Raw genomic sequence first — 18,676 nt, forward strand, 5'->3', positions numbered from 1 at the left:
AGGCAAGCAAAATAGGCAACAACACTGAGAAGAACCAATTAATATAACTTTTAACAGAGAGTGGAACTCATTTTAAGATATTTTAAGAAGTCAGTTTACTTTTGGTTTCATCTGTAGCAAGAAAAATAAAATGACTTTTGCATGGTCACTTCATGTCATCCTGTTTCTGCTAGCTTCATCACTAAACATATAAGCCAACCCTACCTCTCAGCCCCACTGTCCCTGGTTTCCTCAGGGGAGGCAGTTTGCTATTCCTCCTTATGTCTGTCCCGTCCGCAATTCCACACAATAAGCCAAGACTATGCTTTAAACAAACTCAGTGCTTACACTCCAATGTGTTTCCCTTCTATGCTCTTTGCCTCTCATCCCGGAGCCCCTGGACTCTGCAGAGAAGAATGCCCATGTGAGCGGTTCACCACCACCTCACTCCCTGTGGCTGGGGGGTAGGTGCCCAGGAATGGCGGCTCCCACCTGAGCGTTTTTCACGTGTGCTGGGACAAGAGAAGGTTGGCAACACATTTAGAACTCAGGAACTTCCTTGTTCTTTCTCCCTGGAGAGGAACTGCACTACAAAACACTGAAGGACATCTGTAACACACCAAAGTAATCCTTTGACAGAATCTCTTCAAATTCATATTCAAAATTTACAACATAGAAACCATATAAAACTTGCTTTTCAAGTACCAACCACATTCACCAAAGGTATAAAATACAATTACTTTATTATTTCTTACAATCAAATACTGCCAACTAGCATTACTTCCACTCATGCATCATTAAAAACAAAGGATTATTTCCTTGGTATTTTCAAATGATGCATTATACAATAAACAAAAAAAAGTTAGAACTTAAAATGCACCCTGATTAATTATGTAAACTGGTAATTAAAAAAAAAAAAAGCATAACTAATAATTTGGTTCTTCATAAAATGGAAATTTAAATATTTTTCCTGATAGTCTTGAGGTTATCATTATGTTATGAGTAGTGCAAAGTGTGGCACACACAGTTTCATCTAGAAAGGTGTCTTACACACCTTACTGAACAAATGAAATGTGCATAACAAAATGCATACAGTCAATGCATGATAGAAAGCATGTTTCAAATACAAGGCAGCTTCCCAGGCCACCAAATTATTTGTTTTGCATTATCATTTATGGCATTACAGATTAATTACACATAACATATTTTTACACATTTTAACCCTGAAGATAAGAAAAACAATTGTTGCTTGAAAAAATTATTCCAGGTAGCCATTTGGTTTGTATTAGGAGAAAGTGAACCTCCGAGAGTTTAGTGTCTGCCAAGTCTGGAATCATTAGCTTGAGTCAGTAAGTCAGATACGCGGCGTATTTCACAGTGACCACTTCCGGAGCCCTGCACTGCCTCCTCTCCGCCGGTGCCGGGTAATGAAGCATTTCCAGGATTACCCTTGTATGTGCTTTTTCCCTTTTTTGTTTCTTCTGGATTAACTGTATTATTTCCTCTTCTCACCTCTTTTATGGCCTTCCGTTTTAATTATTCATAAGTCCTTTCAGAATATCCTCAGAGAGTTCCATAAGGGGCAGTTCTGGAGAAGGAAAATCCAAGGGAGGAAGATTGGGTATTGGAATATCCTTGGCTTTCCCAGTACTTGCTGAAAATTTCTGCCAGGTTGAAGAGGCTGTATCAGTTTCTGACTGTGGCGGCAAGCTCCATAACTCTGATTTTTCTACAAAATCAGCATCTACATACAGCTCCTTTTCTACTGGGCCTTTTAGAAGTCTGGCCTTTTCAGCCTTGAGTTGTTTGTTTTCTTTCCTTAATTTCTCATTCTCAGCCATAAGGAATTCCACATGCCTCTTCAAATCTGCAATTTTGGTTGCCTGCTCTTCTATAATGGTTTTATCATCTTTCGGGGCTTTGCTTCCAATGCATGGTTCTGTTGGCTCACTCTTTTGCTGAAGTAAAAATAGCAGTGTGTCTGGATCCCTGTCAAAGACCCTCTGAATTTCAGGCAGGTGTTTCTCCGTGGAAGGGCTGTAGTTCTGAGAGAGGAGGAGACTATGGCCTTCTGCCTCCTCAGCAGAGGGCTTGTGTGACGCCTGAAGATGGGCAGCGGCATCCTTGTCTGTGCTCTGCTGTGCTTTCAACCTCTCCTCCCGCTTCGCCCGCTTCCACCTCTCCTGAATGAGGAGGAGCTGTTTCATGTGGCTATCCCTTTGCAGTTCCAGTGATAAATGAGCCTGTTACAAAGAAAGAAAGGCACCATTTAACATTCTGAGTCTCTTTGGTAATGTCCAGCAAATACTATTCCAAGACCCACCTTTCTGAACAGCCTGATAACACTTAAAATCTATATACTACGTTTGCGTTTTAATTAAACCTCAAAAGTTTTTCAAAATAGCTAGTTCTTTCTAGGTAAGTTTACACTTACGATACCTTATGAATATAAACAGAACACCATTCACTCAGCAAGTCAGAAGTACTATTCCTAATCAACATACTGAATCAAGACTTTTTTTTTTTAATCGTGCCTTAACTCTCTGCAATCCCATTGATACTCAGCTTAAAAACAGAAAACTTTCCTCTGTAGACATCAATTCTATAACTAGCTAAAGTCTTTTCACTGACAGGGTGCTCAGAACGTTCGGTGCACATCTATATTACATGGCTAACAGGAGCAGTTCTATAATCAAAGGGAAGTGTGTGTGATAGGAGCTCTTGGTTGTTTGAGGAGCTCTGTGTTTTTTCTTTGCCACTGATATCTCTTTCAGAAAGGATCTCCTTAATTCAATTAAACAAACCATTTACCAAACACCTCCTATGTATCTACTACTTATATAATCAGGAAATCATCTTTGTATAAAGGTAACGGTAATTTAAAAACCTAGGGAAGCCCTCCCCAAACACAGAAAACAATTTAAAGCCATTGGTGAAACAAAGTTAAAAAGTACCAGAACCAACTCAAGCAGGTGTGGCTCCCTGAGCAGAGCATCGTCCAGTGGACCAAAGGGTCCCAGGTTCAATTCCCGTCAAGGGCACATGCCTTGGTTTCAGGATCCCCCCAGCATGGGCCCTCATTAGGGCTCACGCAGGAGGCAATCAATCAATGTGCTTCTCTCACATTATTAATGTTTCTGTCTTTCCCTCCCTTTTCAACTCTCCCTAAAAATCAATGGGAAAATATCCTCCGGTGAAAAAACAAAACAAAACAAAACAAAACAAAAAAACACCAAAAGACTACGAGATGCCACCTCACACCTGTAACAACTATGGGAGAGGCTGTGGAGAAAAAGAAGCCCTCTTCCACTGCCGGTGGGAATGTAAGCTGGTACAGCCACTGTGGAAAACTGATGCTGGGTCCTCAAAACATTAAAAATAGGCCCATGACCCAGCAATCCCTCTTCTAGGCTTCTACCTGAAAACTAAAAAAAACAAAAACAAAAAAAACCTGGGCAGGGCAGGGTGGGGCCAGGGGAACAGCCACAAAACAAAACCCGGCTGGTTGCTCGGTGGTTAGAGCATCACCCTGCAGACCAAAGGGCCGTGTGTTTGATGACAGGTGTGATCCCTGGCTTCATTCAGGACGCAAGTAGGAGGCAACCAATCTATGTATCTCTCTCACGTCCATGTTTCTCTCCCTGTCCCCTCTCTCCCTTTCACTCTTTTTAAAAAACTCAATGGGAAAAAGATCCTTGAATAAGGATTTTTTAAAAATTACCAGAATTGCTTAGGAACTCGGGAAAAGGTTAAGTTCAGATTTAAATTATCTTTGAGAAGCAAGGAGGCCAACTGGTCCCATTGCCCAGGCCAGCTAACTTACTGTGATCTCCTGGTCAAATGAGCTGATGATCAGGAAAAGCCCTAAGAGGCATCTCGAGGACACATGTGGCAATCTGAGATCCATAAGTAACCACAAAAAGGACAGAAGTTTCTGAATACAATGTCTGATATGTCTGGTACATCAACACAGTTCATTTACTTTTCATTTCCTTTCTAAAATACTTTTCTTTTGCCTATTTTATATACGGGGTGTGGCAAAAGTAGGTTTACAGTTGAGAGTACACAAATTTATTCTTGCATTTTTATTAATGATTATATTATTTTTCAAACCTACTTTTGCCCCACAATGTATTTTGATTAGTGTTTTGAGAGGAGCCCAATGCTTGGTTTTATACACAAGTCAACTCTTCACAAGAAATCCTTCTTACCCTTGTAAATATTAAGAAAATGTCTCACCTGTTCAGATTGTGTTAGCTTCATGGCTTCAGAAAGATATGCTGGTTTAAAAAAAAAAAAGAGGCACATTAATATGAGTGTTGTCATTTTGTAATTAACAGGGCAAAGAAGAGTTTTAATACTCCTCATGCGACAAAGAGAAATGATCATGGAGGCAACTCTGCTATTTATTATATAGTTACCCTGTTCCTGAAAAGAAAAAAAGATGTCAAACAATTTGGCAAAACCAAACTTAACAACTGGAATGCCTCCCTTTGTAGAACATTAAAACTGTAACATGAGAGAAAAGGAAACCCAAGGACACTGAGCCGCCAAAGCACAAAGAATTCAACAGCAGCCACACTGTCATTTAAAGCAGTGGTCGCCAACGGGTGGTCCATGAGGTCCGAAAGGTTGGTGACCGCTGATTTAAAGTATTTCCCAGATTTTAAATATTGGCCTTTAAAAAGGTTATTTTAGCACTAGCTGGTTTGGCTCAGTGGATAGAATGTCAGCCTGCGGACTGAAGAGTCCTAAGTTCAATTCCAGTCAAGGGCACATGCCCGGGTTTTGAACCTGATCCCCAGTAGGGGAGGTGTAGGAAGCAGCTGATCAATGATTCTCTCATCACTGATGTTTCTAACTTTCTCTCCATCTCTGAAATCAATTAAAATATTTTATTTTTAAAAGGAAAACATTTTAATCTGATTGCATGGTCATGGATTTGCTCCAGAGTCACAAAAGGAACAAATGCTCCGACTCCACCAAGGCAGAAACTTAAGAAACATTTATCTTACAAAAACCTAACAAATCTGGTTAAAATGCTTGCTTCAATTACAACACTAGGCTAATATTTAAAGGAAATATTAAACAAATGATGGGGGAAAGAAACTAAGAAAATCTGAAGAATACATATTTTACTATTCTATCATGAATTCGGTACCAAAGTACAAATTGTACAACTTATCTGGGGCACACAGAACAAAATATTGCCTCTTAATGACAAAGACTAATCTACTCTGAGTCACCACAGTCTAATGGGAAGGTAGGTCAAGACTTGTTTTCTGGCAAAAGTGAACCCCTTCCTTTAAATTAGCCAATCACGAAAGACTGAGCATAAGCTCCAATCAAGAGTAAGGGACAGGTCAGCTGCATCCGGAATAAAAAGCGGGGCGGACTGCCTGCTCATGTGCCTGTGCTCCCAGACCATGTGTGTGTGCACCCTCCTGCAGGAGTAAAGATAGGTACCTTTCCAAAAAAAGACTTGTTTTCAACCAAATACACAGAAATACTCCACTCTGAGGTCTGCTCATCTCAAATGTACATTCTGAGTTCTAAGCATTGTCAATGGATATTATCAACTTCCCACTTAAGCTTTTGCTCTTTTTGCTATCTGGGAAAGAAATGAAATTCACTTATGGAATTGGACTGCAGAAAGCTAATAAAGAAGAATTCACCAATCCAGTTACAGCTGTTAATCAAGGGTTTAAAGCACATGTGTCAAACACAAGGCCCGCGGGCCAAATCCGTCCCGCCAGGCCTTGCAATGTGGACCGCACCGCGCTGTCATCACTGCACTCCGCTGCGTTTCCATCACAATGACAGTTTATGACTGTTCAGTAAACCAGTCGGCCTGTGATTTAGGCTGGATTTTAGATTTTGGCCCCTTCTCTGATTGAGTTCGACACCCCTAGTTTAAAGCAACAATTTTTCTAACAAGACCAAATCCTTGGGAGTTTGTAGCCAATTAACCTTTCCTTTTCTCATATTACATGGTAAAAAGTGAACAACTTCTCTCGACCTCCTGCCACATTTAGACAGCTCTGTTTCTTCCTGAGATTTGGTATCTCAGTTTATCTGTCCGATGAATGCTCATTTCATCTAATTTAGTTACTGTCCACCTCAAGAGTAGATCCTACCTTTTCCAAAAAGGAAAGTGAATCAAGTTACCACTTTATTTCAACACATTTACAAAACAAACACTATCAAAACTCTACATCATAGTATACAGGCTCTGAGTCCATAGCTATGCAACCTCAAGGTAAATTTTTAGTCTCAGAATCTCCTCCGATCTTTGACAGCTGAACAGAGTCCCCTTCTTTTACCCTAAGTTCTCTCAGTTCTGGCTTCCCTTCCTCTGAGTCTTTCTCAGGTGAACCTTTCCCTGTCATACCTTTAAAATGATTTCCAAACATTACATTCCCTCCTCTCAAAATGCATCTACATCCACACCTCCCAAAACACTGCTATTATAACCCCTGGATGTCAACTTACAAAACATTGAATTGAGCTCATTCCAACCATGTCAGTTTTAAACTAGTATTATTAGTTAGTACATTGACAACTCCACTCAGAAATGCAACACAAGGCTATTTTCTAATATATATTTTTATTGTTGATAGTATTACAGATGTCTCTTGTTTACCCTCCTTGACCTCCCTCCTCCCAGCCCCTACCAACCCACCTTGCCCACGCGTCTTCACCATCCTGTGCCTGTGTCCACGGGCTATGCATGTAAGTATGTAAGTTACCAAGTTTAAACTCCCAATCAAACTGGCTCATAAGTCTATCTCCATAATTAAAGTTAATGGGATCCAATAGGCTGCCTTTATCTTTCTACTCCTGAGAATGTCACAGAATTTAGATATAGACAAAGTGGGAAGAGGTGTTTAAAGCCCATTAGTTTTAAGTCTTCTAATAAAGACATGGATATAGGTTAGGGGGAAAAAAATACTTTTCTCCCTTTTATATATTCAGAACATCCTACTGTTCAACACCTAACATGTACTAGTCACTCCATCTTAATATGTTACAGATGTGTAACCATGACCACTCTGGGTTATTTTACTAAAATTGTCATTTCACTGTGGCATTCATCTACAACATGGTTTTCTTTTCCTTTTTTTTTTCTTTTTTTAATATATTTTATTGATTTTTCACAGAGAAGAAGAAAGAGGGATAGAGAGTTAGAAACATCGATGAGAGAGAAGCATCCATCAGCTGCCTCCTGCATACCCCCAACTGGGGATATGCCCACAACCAAGGTACATGCCCTTGACTGAAATCGAACCCGGGACCTTTCAGTCCACAGGCCGACGCTCTATCCACTAAGCCAAATGGGTTTCGGCGGTTTTCTTAAATCCTATATAATAAAGATGTAATATGCAAATGGTCGTTACGCCATGAAGCATAACAACAACTGCATAACGACTGCAGGAGGGTGGGGCAGCGAGCTACAATTGGGCAGCAGAGAGCTGCAGGAGAGGGCAGGGCAGCAAACTATGAGGGGAAAGCGGGACACACACACACACACACACACACACACACACACACACACGGATACAGAGGGAGCTACAGGAAGGCAGGGCAGCAGGCGGAGAGCTATCAGAGGGTAACAGCGAGCTACTGATGCACAGATTCGTGCGCAGGGCTACTACCGTGTTTCCCCAAAAATAAGACCCAGCACATAGAAAGATAAGACATTCCCTGAAAATAAGACCTAGCGCAACGTTGGGAGCAAAAATTAATATAAGAGACTGTCTTATTTTCGGGGAAACAGGGTAGTATAATACATTATCTTTTCATTATCTTTTCTTTATAGTGAATACAAATTTAACAATCTATTCAAAACAAAATCCTATGTAATAAAAGCCTAATATTCAAATTGTCCCCTTGACTGGGAATTAGACCAGGACTTTGACCAGGGGGCAGGGCCAGCTGGCAAACGGTGGGAGGCCCCCGTCAGTGGCAGGAAGCCGCTAGGGGCCCTACCCAGGCATGAATGTCACGCACTGGCCTCCAGTAGGGTTTATGGAAGACTTAGAGAGAGCCAGCTATCAAGTCTAAATGTTGTATAAAGCCCCCATAAAACTCACCATAAAAAGTCACAAAGATTTATGGGGTACATACTATGTGCTTAGCTATATAGCTGAAGTGGTAACTTTAGTAACAAAACTAGTTCTTTAAAAAAAAAAAATTACTTGAAATTTTCTCTGAAAATCACTGATTTATAGGCAAAAATTACTGACATAAGACTTATCCAAACCAGTCCACAATGTGGTCTGTTTTTCAGCAGTAAGGTAATACAGGAGAGGCAGACTCTACCAGGAAATAACATTGCTCTGATTATCGTGCTGGCCTAAAGGGAAAGGAGAGTAACTTCCTCTAGCAGACAGGTGATAGTTTGCTCTAAGAAAGGTAGCTATACTATTTTGGATGAAACATGAATAAAACAGTCCTTTCCCCAAAGCTTTTATGTATGCTCTTCAGCCAACAAAAACCTGTACAAAACACACCCCAAAGATCTATTTGAGTTCAACATATGCTAGGTTGTATGCCTGACTAGGATAAAATTAAGTGTTTGAATAAGAAGCCAGTTATACTATAAATTTTACACCTAAATCACCAGCACAATGTTACAAGCATGAATATACATGAATATATGGATGAAATATTCAGAAGAGAAGCAAAAGAAAAATCAGGAAAGAGTTTGATGCATCTTGCATTATCAAGATCTTAGAAACAGAAACTCAGTGCAAATAAATTGGTTGGAGTCAAACTAATTATTATTGTACTTTTAGAACCCAAATTGGCTAGCTTTAAAACTCAGACTCCTTTTCTATAATATAACCAAGATATACTGGCAGACATCTGACTTTAGGGATCTTTGGGCTCAGAAAGCCATGTCCTAAAATCATTTACCAATATGGAACGTATAACTTTCATGGTTTAGAAAGAAGTCTGGCTTGACTGGCATGGCTCAGTGGTTGAGCGTCAACCTATGAACTGGGAGGTCACGGTTTGATTCCCAATCAGGGAACATGCCTGGGTTGCGGGTTTGATCCCCAGCAGGGGGTGTGTAGGAGGCAACCGATCAGTGATTCTCTCTCATCATTGATGTTCCTCTCTGAAATCAATAAAGAAATATTTTTTAAAAAGAAAGAAAAGTCTGGGTTGGAAGGAACTTGGAAATCCAACACACTAAAAATTAATGCAAGCAGCCTTAGCTGGTTTGGCTCAATGGATAAAGCATTGGCCTGTGGACCAAAAGTTCCCAGGTTTAATTCCAGTCAAGGGCACATACCTGTGTTGTGGGCTTGATCCCCTGTAGTGGACTTGCAGCAAGCAGCCGATCAATGATTCTCTCATTACTGATGTTTCAATCTCTCTCTCCCTCTCCCTTCCTCTCCAAAATAATAAAAATATATTTTAAAAAATGCAAGCTGATGTTCAGGGGGTCTAAGGGTCACAGCACATCATTATTATTTTCATTCCAAATAAAGTGTTGAGAAATACTGGAGGAAATAACTGTCCTACAGTTTTAGACTCAGTACTTCTTAAAGAGGATACTCACCTGTAGCCTTTTTGTGACAAGAAATAGCCTCCTCGTATTTCCCCGCAGCTAATAAACGATCTGCTCGTCTGCTCTGTTGATGAGCCTAGAAGACAAACATTTCTAATTGCTTCTCTTCTATAATTCATTTTCCCCTTTCAACCTTAAAGTTACTATTTATGTTTTTAAAAATATAAAATGTATACATCGGACAGTTGAGTAATTACAATACCTATATTTAATATTATGGTGGAAATTTTTCTAGGTACAAGTCACCAAAGCAACAAAGACAAATGCAACAGTTCTGAAAACAAGTGACTAAAGTGCCCCCAAATGTAAAGATAAATGCATTAAGTGAGTAGTCACTGGGCTCTTTACCTCTCTGTTACATTTTAAAATTTACCACAACTTCGTAAATGTGTTTCCTTCTCTTTAAGAGATCCAACAGATCCAGATGGGTTATATCTCACATAAAGTTAAACAGTTAGCGGGTAAAGAGAAAGACAAATAATCAACAAGTCTTAAAGCTACGTAATGTTTCCTCACTAAAAAACTCACAGATGATTTAGCAAAACTTATTTTAAAAAAGTGAAAAGCATTGTACCATGTTCATAGCAGCATTGTTCACAATAGTCAATAGGTGGAAGCGACCCAAATGTCCACCAATAGATGAATGAATAAACCGTGGTATATACATACAAGGGAATATTATTCAGCCTTAAAAGGGAAATAAATTGCCTAGTCAGTGTTACTAAGTGTTTGAGAGTTGACCTATGAATCAAGAGGTCACAATTCAATTCCTGGTCAGGATTCATGCCTGGGTTGCAGGCTCGATTTCCCTTTGTGGGTCATGCAGGAGGCAGCCAATCAATGATTTTTCTCTTATCATTGATTTTTCTCTCTCCATCTTCATCTCTGAAATCAATAAAAATCTATAATAATAAAAGCATAATATGCAAATTAACTGACGTGCCATCTGGAAGACCTTCCACACGACTTTCTGGACAAAGCCAAGGCTGCAAAGGCCCACTCTTGCATGAATTTCATGCATCGGGCCCTCTCGTGTGTGTGTGTGTGTGTGTGTGTGTGTGTGTGTGTGTGAGTGTGAGAGTGTGTGAGAGTGTGTGTGTGTGTTTGTGTTTATTTTATGTTTTAAAGGAAACTGACACATGCTATAGCATGAATAAGCTCTGAAGATATTAAGTTAATGAAATATAAAATAAGTTACAAAAAGAAAAAACTGTATGATCCCACTTATATGAAATATCTAAAGGATTCAAACTCATAGAAATAGAAAGAATGGTGGCTGCCAAGGGCTGAGGAGAGAGAAAAGTGAGGAGTTGTTTAATAGGATTAAACTTTGCAAGATGAAAAGTTCTGAAGATGTTTCACAACAGTTTAAATATACTTAATGCTACTAGACTGGACACTTAATAAAGATGATAAATTTTATGTTATGGGTACTTTACCTCAATTTACTTTTTAACAAAGTAAAATCTGGCCCAACTGGCATGATTCAGTGTTTGAGCACATGTTATTTGTCTTTCTCTGACTGATTCCACAGAATAATGCCCTCGTGTTGCAAATGGCAAGATTTTTCTTGTGTGGCTACCCATTTTTTTCTTTAGATTGTTTGCTGTGTGTATTTTTGCTATTGAGCTCTATGAGTATTTTGGGTATTAACCTTTTATCAGATACATGATTTGCAAATATTTTCTCCCAATTCGGTAGGTTTTCTTTTCATTTGATAATTTCCTTTGCTGTACAGCTTTTTAGTTTGATGCAATCCCACAGGATATTTTCTTAATATCTTTGTGAGGATTTTTTTGTACTTTCTTCTTTCTTTTTGGTTAATCCTCATTTGAGGGTATTTTTCTCCACTGATTCTTTTAAATATATATATATTTTTATTGATTTCATAAAAATAAAGACAACAATGATGAGAGGATCATTCATTGATCGGCTGTCTCCTGACACCCTACCCTGAGGATCAAGCCCACAACCCAGGCATGTGCCCTAACTGGAAATCAAATCCATGACTGCCTGGTTGAGGTTGACACAATCACTGAGTCACACTGGCAAGGCTCCAATGATTTTTAGAAAGAAGGGAAGGGGAGAAAGAGGAGGGGAAGGAGAAACATCAATGTGAGAGAGAGACATCGATTTTTTTTTTCATTTCTTGATTAAGGTATCACATATTTGTCCTCAACCCCAGATTCCAATCTCCTCCCTCCCCACTCATGGCTCCACCCCATATTGTCCTTGACCACTGGTTAGGCTCATATGTATGCACACAAGTCCTTTGGTTGATCTCTCCCTTTTATCCCCACTCTCCCTTTGAGGTCCAACAGTCTGACCTAGGGGTGTCGAACTCAATCAGAGAAGGGGCCAAAATCTAAAATCCAGCCTAAATCGCGGGCCGAATGGTTTACTGAACAGTCATAAACTGTCATTGTGATGGAAACGCAGCGGAGTGCAGTGATGACAGCGCGGTGCGGGCCACATTGCAAGGCCTGGTGGGACGGATTTGGCCCGCAGGCCTCGTGTTTGACACATGTGGGACTCTGACCCATGGCTCCTTATCTCTGGATCTGTTCTTGTTCATCAGTCTAGGTTGTTCACCATTTCCCCTAAATGAGATCATGTCCTACTGGAAATATACTTATAAGAATCAAAAATGAAACAAGTAATAATGGTTTTGCTGAGACTGATCGATTGGTTGCCTCCCCACACACGCTGACCAGGGCCTGGGATCTAGCCTGCATCCAAGATATGTGCCCTTGACTGGAAATGAACCTGAGATCCTTCAGTCCTCAGGTCAACCAACTGAACCAAACCAGCTAAGGCATGTACTTATTTTCTCTGCTTCTCTATCAACAGTTGTGATAAACAGCTTCTGATATGGCTCCCAAAGTCCCTGCCCTCCTAGTATTCACACCCTTTGTCATTACCCTTCCTCAAATGCAGGCTAGACCTAGAAAATATGGCAATTTAATTTAAGCAAATGTGAAGTGGGTTGCTATCACCTCCAACTGACAAAAATCCTACCTACAACTAAGTGACAGCCCTCACCAAAAAGTACATTCTACTTCTATATGCTACTTCCTTTAAAAATACAGGTTCTATATTATCTTCTTTCCCAAAGAAAACAGTATTTACCTTATTTTATTTTTCATATATTTCTGTGTCCCTAGGGGAAAGCTGTATGTAAAAATTGAAAAGAGAAAGAACACCAAAAAAGGTAATAGAGGAAAATCTAATATACTCCTGAACCTTTTAGTAGGTAGGGTCTTCAGAGAAAGAGAAATTTCATTTCCCCCCCCTTTCTTAACCAATTCACTGAGTCTCCCACTGGCAAGCAGTAGCTCCTAAAAGTCAAGTATTGAGTTGGATGCCAAAGTAAAATAATATAATTATACTTAAGCCGGGACCGGTTTGGCTCAATGGATAAGAGCGTCGGCTTGGGGACTGAAGGGTCCCAGGTTCGATTCCGGTCAAGGGCATGTACCTTGGTTGCGGGCATATCCCCAGTAAGGGGTGTGCAAGAGGCAGCTGATCGATGACTCTCTCTCATCGATGTTTCTAACTCTCTATCTCTCTCCCTTCCTCTCTGTACAAAAATCAATAAAATATATTTTAAAAAAAATATATATATATAATTATACTTAAGATAACTGCTCAAGTGTTAGAATAAGTCCAGGAACACCTGTTTTTTATTTTAAGTGTAAGGATTAATTTTTCCCAAACACAGCTCTGCTGCATCTTTTTTTCTTAAATTTCCAGTTATTTATTAAAAAAAAAAAAATATATATATATATATATATATATATATATATATATATGTTTTTTTTTTGTTTTTTTTTTAAACAAAGAGGAAGGGAGAGGGAGAATTAGAAGATTCAATCAGCTGCCTCCTACACACCCACCTTGGGGGATGTGTCCACAACCAAGGAACATGCCCTTGACAAGAATCAAACCTGGGACCCTTCAGTTCCCAGGCCAACACTCTATCCACTGAGCCTAGCTTTTTTTCATAACCATCACCATCTGCTGTGAAGACAAATTACAGGATACAACCCGCTAGTGAGTTGTGAAATCAATTTAGTGGGTCACAACAGCATTTTCTTAACTCCAATAGTAAATATTACTGTATATCAAATATAGCACCATGCGTACACATGTATGTGTATATGCACATACATGGCATCATACAGTTTCAATTTTTTTGTTGTTTTGGGTGACATTTATGAGGATCCCTGTGTTTTACACAATTCTGGGAGATACATTCATAAGGTAGCATAGCAACTCTGAAGTAACATGCACATATGTGTGTACTAGTAATTATGAAAATTTTCTGTGAATCACAGTCAAAACAAATGGGGGGGAAAATGGGCAAGCACTGATCTAAGAGAAAGTTCAGTATTTTACTTAGAAACTTGCTTTCAAATCCCATTGTTATCCCTTACTCTGCACTTATTTTTAAACAGTAGTGTGGGTTGGGGGTGGGCCAGAAAGGGTCAATTGGGGGTGGGGGGGGTTTGAGAGAATGGGATATGTAATACTTTTAAGAATAAAGACTTAATTAAAAATAAACAGTAGTGTGTATTTTAAGACTAAAAAGTTTTTAATTTGATTTATTTTTAGAGGGTGAGGAGAGAGAGAGAGAGAGGAAGTGAAGAAGGGAGAAGGGAGGGAGAGACAGAGAGAAACATTGATTTATTCTATTTATGCATTCATCAGCTGATTTTTTTTAAAAAATATGTTTTTATTCAGAGGGGATAGGATGAGAGAGAAACAATGAGAATCATTGATTGGCTGCCTCCTACACACCCCAAACTGGGAATCAAGCCTGCAGCTGGGTATGTGCCCTGATTGGAAATTGAACCATGACCTCCTGGTTCATAGGTCAATGTTCAACCACTGAGCCATGCAGGCTGGGCTGATTTTTTTGTTTGTTTGTTTCTCATATATGCCCTGACTGGGAATTGAACCCGAAATCTTTGATATATTAAGATAATACTTTAGCCGGGACCGGTTTGGCTCAGTGGATAGAGCGTCGGCCTGCGGACTGAAAGGTCTCGGGTTCGATTCCAGGCAAGGGCATGTATCTTGGTTGCGGGCACATCCCCAGTGGGGGGTGTGCAAGAGGCAGCTGATCGATGATTCTCTCTCATCGATGTTTCTAACTCTCTATCCCTCTCTCTTCCTCTCTGTGAAAAATCAATAAAAAATATTTTTTAAAAAAGGACAAGACTTTAACCAACATAACTACTTGGCCAGGGCCCTTACTCTGCATTTCAATGTCTTCATCCATACTAGTAAAATGGGGAATATCTTACATAGTACTAAAAAACAAAATAAATAACAAAGTGTCTGATATCAACCCTAGCCCTTAGTAACTAGGGTAAGTCCTTCCACTCTCTCTAAAAAAAAAAAATGAAAGAGGTGAGGATTAACAACTAAAAACTTATTGCCAATATAATTAACATGGAATAATTACAAAGATTCTAGGTATGTACAAGGCCATTCTTTGGAATCTTATCTGATTCCTTTTCTTAGATGAGAAAAGCTAACCACTCTAGAGGGAAGCTAAGTTACTCAACATTCTCAGCACTCTTGAGGCCAAAGACACAGAATACAATTGTGTCCTTTGAGTGTGCCGAGTAGGTAAGCAAAGCATGAGCAACAGTCATGTATAAATTAAGGTCTGACATCACTTCCTACATAGGCAGCAAACAAACCAAAAACTACAAACTATCTGACATTTTTAAGAAATTAAGTAATTACTTAGACCAGTGACACAAATACATTATAGATCTCTCTCTCTTTTTTTTTTTGGTTTAAAAATTCAAGATGCAAAAATTTCTAATACTTGACTACAAAGTTACTGAATTGTGCTAGCCTGCTTAACAAGACTGGGTTTAAAAATTCTCGCCCTGGCTGGTTTGGCTCAGTGGATAGAGCTTCGGCCTGTTGGACTGGAGGGTCCTGGGTTCGATTCCAGTCAGGGGCATATGCCCGGGTTGTGGGCTTGATCCCCAGTTGGGGGTGTGCAGGAGGCAGCTGATCAAAGATTCTTTCTCATCATTGATGTTTCTATATCTCTCTCCCTCTCCCTTTCTCTCTGAAATCAATAAAAAAAAAAAACATTTAAATTTTTTTTTTTAACTTCTCCATAAAAAGATAATACTATTAGCACCACTAAACTAAACTTTCCTAAACTGGTGATTCTCCTGCTCCATCTACAACTCTCACCCAAGTCCAGTCTTCTGGTAAACTACCACAGACTAGTGGGAGTTTGGCAGGGGTTATGCTGGAGCCTGCAGCCAAATAAAGTAAAGCTAACTGGAACTGAGCCAATGGTCATTTTGCAAGGACATGAACTTTGGAGCACTTTGTAAACTGCTGGTTATTTCTAATAATATTCCTGTTACGTTTAAATACTGAACCATCCATTATATTTCACTGCAAACTATATGTCACCTTAAAAACAAGGGCAATACATTTTCCCATTGTGTGTTTAAAAAAAAAACAACCAAAAAAACCACTCACAAATCTAGTCAAATTGTTTTTATGTGTAAACAACTCTTACCAATGGGGGAAGGGATGGACTTAATAAAACTGGGAGGTGCTTCTCAGAGGAGCTAACCTGGCACCAGTCATTTGGAAACCATTGCTTTAGTTCCAGCCCTAGAATTTTAAACTTTTCAAGTTCAACAAGCCCAAATCTTTTATTTTACAAGGAAGATTTAAATTATGGGTTTACATTCTGGTGACTATAATTGCTAACTCTTACACAGTCCTATGCACCACATACTGTTCTGCCCTTTACACCTACCGTGTTTCCCCAAAAATAAGACATCCTCAAAAATAAGACCTACTTACAGGTTTCCTTCTGAGTGAAATATAAGGCATCCCCCCGAAAATAAGGCCCCCCTAGGCTAAACATGAAATATTTGGTCCACTGATTCTGAAAGAAATAGAGTCAGAAGAAATTCACCAGGAAATTCAGGAATTGGATTGTTATGATGATGTTCCAGAAGATGATGACATGATTGTCACTGAATAAAGGAGTAAATTCTTGATACTGTAGGATTCAGTTTGTCTGGTTTGTGCTGACAACTACTGAACTACCGTACAGTATACAGGTAATAAATTTCCTTTATTTTCATTTAACAATAAATGTGGACCGTATTCTTCTTCATGGAAAAATAAGACATCCCCTGAAAATAAGACCTAGCGCATCTTTGGGAGCAAAAATTAATATAAGACACTGTCTTATTTTTGGGGAAACAGGGTAGTTACTTTAACCCTCGGTGAGGTCAACTAATCCGCCCTCTTGAGTGCCAATGCCAGAATTCAAATCCAAGCAGTCCAGCTCCAGAACCCATATTCTTAAAACCACCAGGTCCTGCCGCTTCTCCATGGAGGGGTTTTTAAATCCAGCCCAGGGCTCTTCCACGACTCCAGGCTGCAGGGTCCCAACGTGAGAAACTAATTCTCCCTATGCTCACCACTGCAACTCAATCTCCCACCTGTGACTCTTAAAAAAAGTCCCTTCTGTCTCTCTACAACCTTCAAGTACCCAAAACAGGCACTCTCTCTGGGAAACCAGAGGATGTAGTGGCCAGTCAGAAAAGAACAGGTTTCTCGCTGTTGCTGAAACCTCAACACCTGAGAAGCCTCAAAACGTAAGTCCTTTTTCTGAGAAAGGCAAACATGGGTGTATTGTCAGGATGCCTAAAGTCAGTGTTTCCCAAACTTCTCTCATGATGAGAATCACCTGGCGGAGCTGTTAAAATACAGATTCCTGAATCCCAACTAAGAAGTGCTAAAGTAGAATTTTTGGGAACCTAAAATTGTATACTTAACTATACACTTTTACCTATATGTTCCCAAAAATCCCCCCCAAAAATGCTAGAGCACTAGTTAAGTATACAATTTTACCTATAGGTTCCCCAATATTCTAGTTTAGCACTTCTTAGTTGGGAATCAGGAATCTGTAGTTTAACAGCTCCACCAGGTGATTCTCATCATGACAGAAGTTTGGGAAACACTGAAGTGAGGAACCTGAGCTAACAAGGACGACCCTGTGTGTGTGTTGCTGCTTTTCCCCTCCAGCTGTCTCCAACTCACTCGGGAAGGGAGCCTTTCAGCTTATGCATCTGGATACGGATGAGAAATGGAATAAGGGGGATAGACGGGGTAAGAAGAGGGATTCGCATTGCTCCCTCTCTCCAAAGCGGAGGAGAGGCTCGGACTTCAGAGTCTGCGAATGAAGAAGTTCGTCCAGGCTCACAGCCCACTGCCGCCCCGACCTCCGGCTTCGGAGCCTCTCGGGGCTGCAGGGCGGTGTTTACGTGGCGCTCGGAGGCATCGGGCTCCTCAGGCCTCACGAGGGGGCAGCCCCGGCGGGCGGGCGGGCGGGCGCCCCCCGGCTCAGGCCCCGCGGCAGGGGGCGCCCGGAGGCGGCGGGGACGGGACGCGGGAGTTTGCCGGGGATCCCTGAGGGGGTCCACGTCCGGGGGACGGCTCGCCCCGGAGCCGCCGTGGGCCACGCCCGCCGGCGCCCCCCAGCCTCCAGCGCCACCCCCGCCAAACCCCGCGACCCGTGCACCCAGGGTCGGCGGCGGCCCCGAGCGGCCCCGTGAGGTACAGGAGCCGAGGGCGGACGCGACCCTCGGAGAGCCACTCACCAGGTTGAGGGGTCCTTCCATCACTTCCATAGACCCCGGCGGAAGAGGCGGCCTGAGGGAGCGGAGCGACGACGCCGAAGCACATGGAGGAGCGCAGCCGGGGAGCGTGGGGCGGCGAGCGGGACCGCGGCTCCTCTCCGCGCCCCGGGAGCCAGCCGAGGGGAGCAGAGGGACCAACCACCGCGCCACTTCCTCCTCCGGCGCCGCGGGCCCGCCCCCTGCGCCGGGGCCACGCACGCGTCGTGACGTCACATGCGGTGGTTCAAGGTGGGAGTGAGGGCGGCCGGTGGGCGGGGTTCAGGGTAGGCGGGTCGCGGGCTGACGTGCACTCTCTCGCGTTCTGTCTTTCCTCTCGCGAGATGCTTATCTTCAGCTTTTTTGCTGTCTCTTCTGCAGGCACATGGGTGTTGTTGGGGAGTTGAGTGGCTGTTGGCTTCTCCCAGTTTCCTTC

The 18,676-nt window shown here is 41.3% G+C and overlaps 1 protein-coding gene across 4 annotated transcripts; it reads right to left on the bottom strand.

Annotated features, from left to right (window-relative positions):
* Positions 1-893: 893 nt before the first annotated feature.
* NRBF2 (nuclear receptor binding factor 2) lies at positions 894-18,452 on the bottom strand. 4 transcript variants are annotated; one of them, XM_036438370.2, is made up of 4 exons: positions 18,226-18,447; positions 9,551-9,635; positions 4,219-4,259; positions 894-2,222 (listed from the first exon to the last, which is right to left on the bottom strand). In XM_036438370.2, the coding sequence occupies exons 1-4, from the start codon at positions 18,253-18,255 to the stop codon at positions 1,512-1,514; spliced, it is 867 nt and encodes a 288-aa protein (XP_036294263.1). In that variant the 5' UTR covers positions 18,256-18,447; the 3' UTR covers positions 894-1,511. The 4 variants fall into 4 exon arrangements, with proteins under 4 accessions (XP_036294263.1, XP_036294264.1, XP_045437780.1 ...); XM_036438371.2 differs by lacking the exon at positions 9,551-9,635 and having other exon boundaries at positions 18,226-18,452; XM_045581824.1 differs by lacking the exons at positions 4,219-4,259; positions 9,551-9,635 and having other exon boundaries at positions 18,226-18,440.
* Between the last annotated feature and the right edge of the window lie 224 nt (positions 18,453-18,676).

This window comes from Pipistrellus kuhlii, unplaced genomic scaffold (genome assembly GCF_014108245.1).
Source record: "Pipistrellus kuhlii isolate mPipKuh1 unplaced genomic scaffold, mPipKuh1.p scaffold_m20_p_15, whole genome shotgun sequence".
In the NCBI taxonomy this organism is placed as follows: domain Eukaryota; kingdom Metazoa; phylum Chordata; class Mammalia; order Chiroptera; family Vespertilionidae; genus Pipistrellus; species Pipistrellus kuhlii.